Source organism: Clinocottus analis, unplaced genomic scaffold (genome assembly GCF_023055335.1).
Source record: "Clinocottus analis isolate CAN_PGR_092001 unplaced genomic scaffold, fCliAna1.0.p SCAF_11, whole genome shotgun sequence".
In the NCBI taxonomy this organism is placed as follows: Eukaryota; Metazoa; Chordata; class Actinopteri; order Perciformes; family Cottidae; genus Clinocottus; species Clinocottus analis.
In genome coordinates, this window is record NW_027175832.1 from 14,976,934 (window position 1) to 14,990,230 (window position 13,297).

A 13,297-nucleotide genomic window follows, 5' to 3' on the forward strand; every position below is an offset into this window, starting at 1 on the left:
GAAGGTGGCAGTAATGCACCAATTATCTGAATGCCAACCACCGTAAAACCAGAAGAAGAAGAAGAAGAACGTCTCTGGAGCGGAGAGCTCCGGCTCCACAGGGGGCGCTCGTTGGATGGCCGTATGGTGTGACAACCCAAACAGGGAAGGGTGGCTTTGCTCTTACAGTATTATGAATGAAAGTCTGTTCTTTGAATTTAGCCTCGAAGTAGTTGTTGTCAAACATTATCAATAAGCAGCTGATAAGGAGCCGAACTAAGCTCGTGTAAATTAGTTCAAGATGTCTGCGAGTGCGGTGTATGTCTTGGATTTAAAAGGAAAGGTAAGATAATGGAGCGACCTGCTACGTTGCTAATCTGGCGTTAGCCTAGCTCGTAGCCCCGCTGACACATCCTGAGCTGACAGATCCTGATGTGACTTCATCTGCAGCAGAGTAGCTAATGCATCGGCATAGGTTGATGTGACAGGTCGAGGCTTTGGCCTTTAATTTAAGCCAGTAAAGGACACGACGAGGTCAAATTCTTGACATGGTTTCGCTGAAAAATTCTAGGCCACGTAGCGACAGGAACACAAACAGGTGACCAGCTGTTAGCAGCAGTAAACGTCAGCAGGGGCCAAAGCTCCCTTCACAAGTTTACAGTTTAACGCCGATGCACAGCGTTACATACAAGTTATGTTGTTCCCTACATCTTATTTTCACCCTTGTGCCTCTAATGGTAAATATGGCATAGAAAACGACCACGCACACCTCTGTTTTAGTGGAGTAAAAAAAACAGTTCCAGCAGGTGCATCATAGACAAGGCAGCTACTTGGATGCCAAATTGCGATATTGTAAAAGTGTTTACCTGTAGATGAAGTTGTCAGATTTTTCCATCTCGTTTTGGTTTTACACAAAATACAGCATGTAATCATGAGTAAAGATTGATACAAATAAATAAACCCATATGACACTATGTTTAATTGAATATATTAGAAACCTCACCCATTGGTAACTTTCAATAACTATTTCATGTATTACTATATATAATATGATAGGCTGTCAGCCATTACCAACAGTACTGCAGATGTCGCGAAGCTAAACAAATCCTATCTGTTACTTTTAGGTCCTCGTGTGCCGAAATTACCGGGGAGATGTGGACATGTCAGAGATTGAGCACTTCATGACTCTTCTAATGGACAAAGAGGAGGAGGGGACCCTCTCTCCAATCCTGGCCCATGGAGGAGTTCGTTTCATGTGGATCAAACACAATAACCTCTACTGTATCCTTCATTATATGTTATTGTACACAACCAACTTGTCAACGTGTAGTATTATGTCTCTTGTGCTGCTGTCGTGCTGGTATTTTATACTCTTGTACCTAAAATTCTTAACGCACGTCACATCAGTGGTTGCAACATCCAAGAAAAATGCTAGCGTCTCGCTGGTCTTCTCCTTCTTGTACAAAATTGTCCAGGTAGGGCTGAACTCCTAAGTGTCCACAGCAGAATTAGATAGGAAAAACACAGACAAAGCCATATACTTGATGTTTACACTGATGAACAAATAGGAATATAAAACAGCATTTGTGTTTTTCAGGTTTTTTCAGAGTATTTCAAAGAATTGGAGGAAGAGAGCATCAGAGATAACTTTGTCATCATATACGAGCTGATGGATGAGCTGATGGATTTTGGCTATCCTCAGACTACCGACAGCAAAATCCTGCAGGAGTGAGTTTCTTCTTTGCCATAGTCTCACTGCAAATAACTTGATGTAACTTCTTTCTTTATAAATGCAACTAACGAATACTGCCATTGTTGATCTATTACAAAAAATATATTCTGGCACTAAAAAAAGCTAAGAAGCTTAAATGTTTGGTATTTCTACCTGATAATCAACTTTGGTGATTTTAAGTAATTGTCATTGTTGATTGTTCTGTAAATGCTGATATTCATAATGACATTTCCTCCTGGTTTTATACTGTGCACTTTTTAAACCAGCTAATTAAACCAGCAGTATTGGTTGTTATGTTAATCAGGCTTCACAGATTGTTATTTCTATATTTCTGCAAGTCAACGTAAGCTTAGTGTCCTCATAAAGTACTGAAAATGACCTGGCTGCTTGCTGCAGACGTGTATTAAACTAACTCTGGATTTCCCCCAACTGTCGTGTTTAAGGACAGTCAGACAATCCTTCCTTAGTAATCATCAGAGTCTCTGCTTGTCTTTGATGCAGTTAATTTTTCCCTTTCCTCTATTTTGCCTCTGTGTTTACATTGTGTGTCTCTCAGATACATCACCCAGGAGGGCCACAAGCTAGACACAGGCGCCCCACGACCCCCCGCCACAGTCACCAATGCGGTCTCCTGGAGGTCAGAGGGCATCAAGTACAGGAAGAATGAGGTCTTCCTGGACGTCATTGAGTCAGTCAACCTCCTGGTAGGAACTCCTTCTTTTAGCAGCACTGTGTTGCCTAAGGAATGCTAGTCACAATGCTTGTAAACTTCCTCCCTGTGTGCGTCACAACATTAGCTATCTGAACTTGCTATATTTTCTGTGGGCCGCTGTGAGAGCTCTCTTTAAATGGCCTATGTTTGATATGATGGCGTTCGCTGGAAAACCTTTCTTGCTTTATTTTTCAGGTTAGTGCCAATGGTAATGTTCTACGTAGTGAGATCGTTGGATCCATTAAGATGCGTGTCTTCCTGTCTGGGATGCCTGAGTTGCGGTTGGGCCTGAACGACAAGGTTCTGTTTGAAAACACAGGAAGTGAGTCCTCTCTCATTTTGGTTATTTTATGTTCACACACAATTTGAGCTACCTGGCGGACGATTTGATGATATGAATTTCCTTTTCAAATGAGATGATTCTTCCTGGCATTCATTGTCTTACATCATATGTGTCACCTCATAATTATCAGGAACATCCTGAAAGTTAGATACACATAAATTGTGGGAATACCAATTCATGCACTGAAGGTATGCTGTGTTTCTCTTTTTCTTCTTTTCATTTTATCTCTTGTATTTTCATGGAGGAGGAAAGAGTAAATCCGTAGAGCTGGAAGATGTGAAGTTTCACCAGTGTGTCCGTCTGTCTCGCTTTGAGAATGACCGCACCATCTCCTTCATTCCTCCCGATGGAGAGTTTGAGCTCATGTCCTACCGTCTCAACACTCACGTGAGTACTGTAGATTTAGCGGCAGGTTCTGGCGGGCTGATAAACTGACCTTTAACCAGAGGAAGGGTGTCAAATTGACGCCTGCCAAGCACTAAATCCCCCCACATAACATATCAACCAATGAATCAGCTGTAGGAAGGTATTTGGAATAAAAATTGGGAGTACAAGGCACATTTCCTCACGGGTTCAATTTATTAAGCAGTCCACCACAATAACTCCTGATACTCTAAACAGCCAGCTAGTTGCATGTTAATACTCTAAATGCTAGAGATAGTCCTTTTTAAGGGTATTTTTAGCAAAGGTTTTTACATCAACCTTTTTGGGAGGCACATTTGGTAATCTAATATTTATCCACAAATCTTGTATCCTGGTGAAAAAATTAAAGCGATGGGATCTTGGTCAAACCATCCTTTGCTCAAAGGAGGCTAAATTGCTTCATCATTCACCAGGCCAAGAGTATTTTTAAAATACCAAAAACCTAATTAGTGGAGAATCGTATAGGAAGAGGACAGGGGGAGGATTTAGAAAAGCACTCGAGGTTAACAAAATATAAAGTGACCTCAAATTCTCAATACATGTTTCACAATAGAATTGCCAGTAAGCTTGCGGGAAAGGAAGTAGCACAGTGGAGACAAAGGTCTGTCCCGTTGTAGCTACTTGGGGTCAAACTTAAGTTAAAAGTTGGATATCGCTTCATTGGTAGTATTACTCAATGTGTATCTTAGCCACCCACACATAATAAAAAGGGCACATATTTAAGGGATCAAGATTGTTTTTATGTTAAAACATTTTGTGCCTCATCTTCTAATTGGCAGGTATATTTCTTTCCAATTTCTTTATCCGATTTAAAAATAAAAAAAATTCCAATATCAACATTTGCCTCAAATCCAGTATCTGCCGAGATACATAATGTATATATGTTTTAGGTGAATACACAAGAAACATGTTGCATAACACACCCCTCCCCCTCTCCCTTCAAGTTTTGTGCAATCTGTGTCTTTCCCTTGATTTCCTCTGCATCACTGAGAGCACACAGCACATATTTCTGATAGTGCAAAGTTTGAGTGTTTGTCTATTTGTTGTTTTTGTTGATAGTAAATATATGTATGCCATGTCCTATTCTTAAATGTTTAACGTTGGTTCTCGGTGCAGTAATATCTGCTATCCACCAGGTGGTGACTGTGTCATATGCTATCTAAACGGCTATGTTCAGTGTAATAGAGCCTGTACAAAATGAATTCAATGGTGTGTAAAATGTGTCTTTTCTTTTATTTCTCAGGTGAAGCCCTTGATCTGGATTGAATCTGTCATCGAGAAGCACTCTCACAGCCGGATCGAGTACATGATCAAGGTAGGTCACTTTAGCACTCGTGTCATCTATAGAAACATTCTCGTTTTTGTCACATCTGGGTCCCATAGTAGTTCATTCATAAAATAAAAAGTAAGAAAGAAACATTTGATGCAGTTCAGCCAGACGTAGTTGTTGCTTATGTTGTGTATCTAGTTTTCATACGAGGCAAACCGTATTTAATACTGTCTTCTTCAACCCTTAGCTCTGGTTTGATAGCCTGTTCCGCCAGAACATGGTGTCAAAACTTGTCCTGCTTGTTTTTCTTGTCTCAGGCGAAGAGTCAGTTCAAGAGGCGCTCCACAGCCAACAACGTGGAGATCCACATTCCTGTGCCAACGGACGCTGACTCACCCAAGTTCAAGACCACGGTGGGCAGCGTGAAGTGGGTGCCCGAGAACAGCGAGATCGTCTGGTCAATCAAGTCCTTCCCTGTGAGCATGAACCATAAGTCACATACAGATGTTCAAACGTCATTGCTTGATCTTATCTTTGGGTTTTAAGTAATGCTGCAAGATTTTGCCTTGCGGTTTGCTTGTGTTTCCCACCTGACTCTTGTAATGGTGGGTCAGTTCTGTGCTATAAATAATGTTTATGATAACTTGGCTGTAAAATATCAAGTATGTTAAGTTGAATATCAAGTTCAAGTGTTGTATCTACAAATCTGTGCTGTGACTTCATACAGGGTGGAAAGGAGTATTTGATGCGCGCTCACTTCGGTCTCCCGAGTGTGGAGGCTGAAGACAAGGAGGGGAAGCCACCAATTAGTGTCAAGTTTGAGATCCCATACTTCACCACCTCAGGCATCCAGGTACACACATACGTCTCTGTCAAACATTATTAGCAAATAGTTCCACAAGTAATTTACTTAAGTTACTTGTAGGAGCAAGAGGGTAGAGGTCAAATATACTGAAACCCAATACCCCTTGAAAAGAAAATAAGCAAGGTATTTATCACAGAAAAATGCACTAATTCTGCTTACAGTTCGAACTGTGTTTATGGTTCTTGTTTTGTACACCATTTGGGAGCGAGTTCCAGCAAATGCTGCAGTTTATCTGCACCTGCTGTCTGATTATCGCCCAGAGCACATGCAGGCATACTCCACATATCTTGCGGTACTCGGTTTATCCTTGTCATCCTGGATTTAGAGTTCATGGTACGAAGCAGCGTCTCTCATATGAACTCACTCTCTCTCTCCCCAGAGCAGGAATTCAAACAATTCATATTTGACCTGTGTTTGGCCAGAGGGGGCAGTACGGGAGCACTGTTAAACCGTGCAACTCTTTTTGTGGTAGAGAAAAGTTGTACAGTTGAACAAAGCAGAAAGCAACTGTTCATCAACTGGAACTGAGCCCTCAGCCTTCATGTTAATCACAGTGATAGAAAATGTAATTCTTAGTTACAGGTAAGTAGATTAATTTGAATTTGATTGGGATTCCCATGAAAATGAGAGAGGAGGTAATGTTTTTCCTTCACGTTTGAACGAAAACTTGCTGACCACAGACGTATAATCCCAGTTGTCCTGTGATTATATGCATCTTCTTACAGTAACACAAACTTATGTTTCTCCATGTCTGGGTGTGAGAATTGCAAATTGACAAACTCCCTTTGAAAATAGGAATTACTCCATCTCGGTGTTGTGCTTCATCACCTCAATCAATAACTATTGAATGTGGATATTTTCAACTGATGTTCAAACCAGAAGTTATAAAATACTGTTTTCTAAAGACAAAGGACAAGTTGTCAATGTCACTGTTGTTAAAAGCTTTAATATGATTGAAGCTGGAGAGTAACTTTGTTAGTGATTCATTAAATAATTCTTAAAACGGTATTTCCTTCAGACTTTATATAAGCGTATAGACTCTGATATAAACGTTTATAGTAATCGTATTTTTTAAAGTAAGCCCTTTGATCAACTTTCCTTACACTTTTATTTACTTCTTAACTTTTAACACTGCTTTCTGTTTGATTCAAATAAAAAGAGCCGAGAGGTCAAAGCTTCCAGCTTCTCCGCATTTTCTATGACACTCAATAAAACCTTATTAGGTTCTATGGACATTATGCAGCCCACTCGGAAACAAGAAGCTTGGACCCACGATAATTGAAATATGTGATACTTTTAATTGGGGTGGTTTTGGCAGTACAGTGATGCTCGCCATTTTCTAAGGTCATTTGGCAGCTGAAAGAGATAATTTCCTTTTCTTTCCTTCCTTTCACATCTTTGCCAATCCATAAATGAACATGACACAACTACGCTTGAATAAAAGCAAGTGAATCGAGTCATTGTTCAGAGACAAACGCAAGTGTTGAGATGCTCTGCATATCCATAAAATGGAGATAAGGATAGAGATAAGTTCTTTTGGTCCTTTTGGCCCTGGTTTGGTTATTCATGAAAATGATTGTCCAAGGTATTTTTCAACTCTATTATGACTACAACCAGATAAAGCAACAATTGTACTTTGGGCACTGACACAGACAACATTTTTTTTCTGAACTGACCTTAATGACCTAATGATAAACCTCTATCGTAAGTTTGAAACGTGCATTGATGGTAAACATGTTCTTTATTTAGACTGAAAGTGACTGTTCAACAATCCATGGACTATAGCACAGATATTCACACTTAATGATCAACAGGCTTTGTTTTTAGCAGTACCACCTTATATATTGGACATCTCTACTGATCGATTGGGCAAGTTTAACGTACTTGAACTTACTGCTAAATGTTTTTTAAGCTTTTTTTTTTTTTTTAAGAAGATATGACAGAAGGTAAGGGCGATGTTGGAAATACGGTGTTCCACTGGCAGTTAGAGGTCTACATGCATCAATCGAGAATATTGGGATTGGTGCTTTAGTCGGAGCAGGTCACCAGTTCCCAAACTGTTGAACCAAATGCTTAAAAACATCTTCTTCTCTGCTCAGTGTTTGCAATCACACTGCGGTGCACCCACCATCTCAAAGAGAACCTATTAAGAGCCATATTCCCATCGAACTCTTGTGTCTGGCCAGTAACCTTTCCCTTATTACAGGGCAACAGCAGACTGGGTCTCAGACTCTAATGCAGCCAGAAACACCACTCTCTACGTGTGAGAAGAGGCTGTAAAGCTTAATTAGACACATGTAAATATCAAAGCATGAGAAAGTTCCTCTTAACTCTACCACTAAGTGCAGGGGAGAGCACATGTGAAGTGTGTATGATGCACGTAGCTGCACCTTATAAATTTAAGTAGAAATGGAGTAACCTCTCACTTTGGCCGAGTGGCAATAAAGGCAGAATGACGTTATATTTCCAAATCTCCCGTCTTTAGGTGATGCAGAGGGAACCCAAACAAGTTGGCAGATGCATTTTGGGCCATAGCTTCTACCAAAAGCCTGATAAATACAGACCACACATGTAGTCTGTACTTACCAAACGAGATACAACAAACATCCTCCTTTTCCCTTCTCATCTTACAAGCCATAATGATATTTTGCGGAGGATGGCTTTTGATGCCGTTTTGCTGACTGCGTACCCACGGTCAGACCGACGGCATGTTTGGCTGCTGGGGTTCAGGGAGAAGTGCTGTGCCGACAGACTCGGTGATCCCGTGTCTATGAGTTTGTCGTCATGCGTCTGGTGTCCAAGGCACTCGCTGGCTCTCTGTCTATCTGACCTCACTGTGTAGTGGAAGGTAATAACAAGGCGGCCACTACCGAGGCCTTACCAGAGGCCCGCCGCCACTCAACCCACAAATTCCTGCCCTGTCTGTCCAGCTTTTGGCTGGGAACTGGCACGATGGAGACACGGCATGGCAGCGTCTCCCAGAGAGAGGTCATGTCAGCCTTTAAGTGGCCGCTTTCATCCATGCTAATTGGAAAAAAGACAGAACCGATTGTTTTGTGTTTTTGTTTTTTTGCAGAAGGGTTGAAGGGGTGAAACTCATACCAGCAGACTAAAGCATGGAAGAGATGTTTGTAATAGCTGTGACAGATACGCATCGTGACCACAAGATTAATTGATATACCACAGAGAAGTACATTCTCAATGTCATTGTGGTTGAATTGTGATCCATAATACATGTAAAGTAATATTTACTTATTTATGAAGAAAAACAATGTGCAATCCTTTTCAGTGCTGGACAGGACGGCATAGAGTATAATATTTTAAGAGTATGTTTCTGAAAACCAGCTCTGTTGTAACGCTAGTCTGGTGAAATAGCAGTTATTGGCTTGTGAAAGTTGGATCTGTATAATGCTGATGGGCCTAAAAAAATAGACAGTTATGTAAATTCACTTTAGTTTCCCTTGAAAGCTGTTCTGGGTCTACTTCCCTTCTCGCAGTGTGACTCTTACTACTGCTTCCTCATCAACACCACTCTTACTACAACTCGCAGCTCGCTACAAGCTTAAAGGAGTACTCCACTGAAATGTGTCTTCAAGTGTCGAATACTTTCTGTAGGTTTGAAAAGAGTCTCTGAAAAGTCTGTTGCTCTTTTGCAGACGACAAAGACATAACAGAGGCTCAATATACTGTATCAAAGATTTTTATAGAAACTTCTCAAACTGTAATGCACTTCTTCTCTCTTTGTGCAATATGTTACAAACAATTCCAGTGCATGCTGGGATGGGCTCCAGTCCTGAGATCCTGCACAGGATACATTCAGACTGAAAATGTTGAAGAAAAGGTCATTTTAGCGTCTAGAAAAATAACTATGTTGTGTTACTTGCTACATTAGAACCCAACAACATTGTCTGCAATGGCATGCAAACCCAGAAACTGTTGAATCTCCTTTTAAAAGAAATCTCTTTTACGTGTTCACGCCAGTCATTCAGCGTTGTTTTCCTCAACAGGTGCGTTACCTGAAGATCATCGAGAAGAGCGGGTATCAGGCCTTGCCGTGGGTGCGCTACATCACCCAAAATGGAGGTAGGTTATGATTTAGCTAATTCTTGTGCAGAATGCCCATATGTGCAGCTCTTAGGCAACAGTTGGGCAATGCAGTGCAATGTGGTGGGAACCAACCTTGAACTGATGCAGTTCTATGAAAAGGGGATACACTGTAGAACATGAGGCAATGTGGCAATGTCCTGCGAAATGTGAGAAAGTTAACTTTTTCCTGTCAAGCTTCCCTGATCTTCATACCGAAATTTCGAACGTTGCACATGTTGGTCTTTTTGCTAATGTTGCCACTAATTGCCAAACATCCTTATTTAATTTCCTTTGTATTCCATTCATTCTGGGTGGAAAGCATCAGCTGCTTCCACTAGATTTCTCTCCGATTCTCTCTTTTCTTTTGTCCATTTGATTAAGTTTTGTTCATTTCCTCCTCAGATTACCAGCTCCGGACCCAGTAGGCAGCGCCTCAGCCGGCAGTAAGCAGGTGGAAATCAGAGGGGGCGGAGTGGAGTTGCTAATGTGCTATCAATGGCAGGTGTCAGTCATGAGACCAGAGGACTGTCTTTTTCGTTAGTTTTTGTATCTGTTGAAGTTAGACTGATTTCTGATCAATGCAAATATTAGTTGGAGCCTTCAGTTAGGTAAGGTTATCAAATAAAAAAGTAATTTTGTTTTACTTCTGTGTGTCTCCTAATGTGAACGAGGCCAAGAATCGCAGGAGTAATGTTTACATCCAACACACATATTGCAGAGATGCACACAATCTTATTACAAAAGGTCAAATTGTTAAAAAAAAAGAAAAATAAGAGCATGTTACAATTCTCATTTAAAGTTACATTAAAGTTACTGTAATTGCATTCTCACAGATTAATCACACACTCTCCGGTCAGTCTGAGTAGGATATTTTTTTATATGAAGCTGCTTTGTTCTGCCACAATTCCTATTTGTTGATTATGTGTATATATTTGTTTCATGTTAATGAACTTCAGTGTTATTTGTTTGCTAATTTTAAATTGCAAAAGCAAAGTTATGTTTTTTTTGTAGTATTATCACCTGTGATGCCATTGCTACATGCCAGAGAATTGCCCTCCTGGCTCCATGGCTGTTGTGCTTTTCATCAGTTCAACGCCTCTGACAAAAAACATGAAGTTTAAGTCGCACGGTAAAAAGAATACCAGTCGAATATCCCTCTTTTCCAGCCCGACACTCGTTTCCCTTTTCCCTGTCTGTAACCACACGCCTTTTAAATCATTAAATGTCTATTTAGAGAAAACTGTTGCACCGTCTCCCTGCGTCATTTTGTTTGCGATGTCAGTGCAGTCATCACAGTGGGCTGTCATAGTGTCATCACCCCGCACCTGTCCCACAGACCAATGAGGAATGCTGAATAGAGGGGAAAACTCTGCAGTGGAGAGGAGGGGGGGGGGGGTTCCTGTATCCGGCTTGTGGTTGTCGTTGGTTCTTTCCACGCTGTCCTGGAGGTCTTTTCAAACAGTGCGACTCTTAATACCCAGGGCCCGTGATATCATAGGTAATTGAGCGCCAGCACTCCGTAAACACGCAGGAGAGCAGGAAAGGATGTGACTCAAGCTGTGGTCAATGTTCACAGACCTGCTAGAGAGAAACGTAGGATGGACCCGCACAGACGGGCTATTGTTCGTGCCAAGCCAGACTGCAGTGGTCCTGCATGAGGTCATTCCTTAAGTTTGTCCTGGAAGGCGACTGATGCTTTTTATTCATGTGACTCAAAGCAAGAGCTGAAGGTCGGTGTCACCATGACCTATCATTTTGAACTGGCCACATAATGAACTTGATTCAATCGTTGGAGGGTTTTTTTAAATTCCTTTTTAAAAACACCTGTTTTTGTTTTTTTTGAAACACCAACAGAGCAGGTGTTTGAACAAAATGACTCACTTTTTAAAAGCGAGAGAACGCTACGCTATTCTGCGGTCAATGTTCTCGATAGTCACCAGAAGTGAACCCGGATGTAACCTGAGACCTGAAAGCTGCTAAAGTTACCGTGTGTTCTAATCTTCAGCTATTTAGATCTTCTTGTTTTCCACCAGCAAGCACATTCACCTTAAAAAACAACAAAAACACATCTCAAATATTAGAATAATAGAAGACAATTTCAGTATTTTCAGCATTGTCAGTCTTGAGACGGTGAGAAAACAAGTCTGTAAATCCGCTGAATCTGGAGAAAAGCAAAGTGAGTTCATTGAGCTTTTTGCAGATTTGCAGTCGTGATCTCTTGAGCGAGCGCCCCCGATACAATGCAGTTTGGCGTGTGAATACTTGTCCCACCCAGCAGTGATTTGAATGACAGGTATGAGACTGTCAATAACAGCTACTCTTATCAGATTCAGTTTGTTCCTGTCCACATCAACCCTGTTAACAATCTGTTTGGAGAGCTTTGGTTCTAAATCAAATAGAGTACAGACATTTTTACAGGATTGTCTTTTCACATAACTACATCATAATTTAAGATGTCCTAACTTAAAGTCATAAAATCCCTCCGGCACAGCCGTTGGTGGAACAGACTTACTCCTCTCCCTCGCTGGGGAACAGGCTCTGTGATACTTGGCAGAGCATGTGAATATAGTATTTGGCACTCGATGAGAACATTGCATTCATGAAGCAAATTCAACCTGTGGGGAGCCAGAAGGGAGACCTGACATACACCTCATGTTGCAAGACTGCTCAAAGAAGTTACAGCAAAACATGAGTATCTTTCTTATGTTCACAAATATTGAACATAAACATATACTCTCTAATCTAAGATTAACCGCAGGGTTATAATAACATCTTTCTTAGAGGCACCGGTTCCTCATTTATGTTCAAACGTTGTGAAATTATAAAAAAACAAATCATTATTAGCAGAAGAATTGAGATTCCCTACTCAAGTCAAAGTAGCAATGCAGCCATGTACATATTCACTATTATTTTAAGTTAGAGTCCCATTCAAGATTTATCAGCAAAATTTACTTAAAGTATAGAAATGAAAAGGACTCATTATGCAGCAGAATAGCTTCTGTCTGATATATTGTGTAAAATTATTAAATATGCATGAATACAATTTTTGTTTTATAATTACTATATATACATTATGTATTTAATTAACTTGTACTTTTTGTATCTAAAATTGTAAAAAAAATTGCAAAAAACTAACTTTCTCTTTTACAGAAACAGAAGTTAGGTTTCGCCTTTACTTCAGTATTTATGTAAATAAACTAGTTAGATTCTATCATATTTTAAAATGTTTTGTTTAAACTAAAGTACTGTGCTTGTAAACCATTTGAAAATAATCCCATATTTGGTCTGTGGATCAGAAATTAATATAAATGAATTGGACAAACATCTTGACAGTGAAATGCCCAGTGCTTTGAACATTTACACAGATTTTCTTTAAAAAATATATAATCTGTCAATGCACTGTATTTTCTCATTTGACAGTAATTAAAATGACATCATATGTGTTAACCTAACTTTGTTGGCTCATAGTTTGGTATTCATAGTTTGTAAAATGGTTTAATTATGGCTTGTAAAAGAGTCACAGTAACCATAATAAAGTGGTGTTGCATTAACTTTAGGGTTGAAACGGTCAAATGTAGCTCTAACCTGCATGGTACTGAACAAAATGGACGAACTATGTGACACCTGCAGCATACAGGTGAACGACACACCGGCTTCACCTTTCCCCTCATGGAGGTATTTGGTTGTCGTGCCAACACACTATTGTTCCTGATTTTATTGCCCTGTCGTCGATGGAAAATAACTATGGTTACTCAACAGTGTGATGAAGCAACAGGTAGAGGTCTGACAGCGTGGCAGTGTCGACTTCAAACACAGGTGTGCCACGAGAAACCCCTTGTTTACCCACACACGGAACCCCGGCGCCTAGCAACCGAGGGAAATCCTCC

At 40.4% G+C, this 13,297-nt stretch overlaps 1 protein-coding gene across 2 annotated transcripts; it reads left to right on the forward strand.

The window, feature by feature from the left end:
• Positions 1–115: 115 nt before the first annotated feature.
• Positions 116–10,655, forward strand: ap1m1 (adaptor related protein complex 1 subunit mu 1). Of its 2 annotated transcripts, none has more exons than XM_068571458.1 (12): positions 116–322; positions 1,104–1,260; positions 1,387–1,454; positions 1,577–1,707; positions 2,268–2,415; positions 2,619–2,745; positions 3,011–3,153; positions 4,433–4,504; positions 4,777–4,935; positions 5,187–5,312; positions 9,332–9,407; positions 9,813–10,655. In XM_068571458.1, exons 1-12 carry the CDS (start codon positions 281–283, stop codon positions 9,833–9,835), a joined length of 1,272 nt encoding a protein of 423 aa, XP_068427559.1. In that variant the 5' UTR covers positions 116–280; the 3' UTR covers positions 9,836–10,655. The 2 variants fall into 2 exon arrangements, with proteins under 2 accessions (XP_068427559.1, XP_068427560.1); XM_068571459.1 differs by having other exon boundaries at positions 3,014–3,153.
• The last annotated feature ends 2,642 nt before the right edge of the window (positions 10,656–13,297 follow it).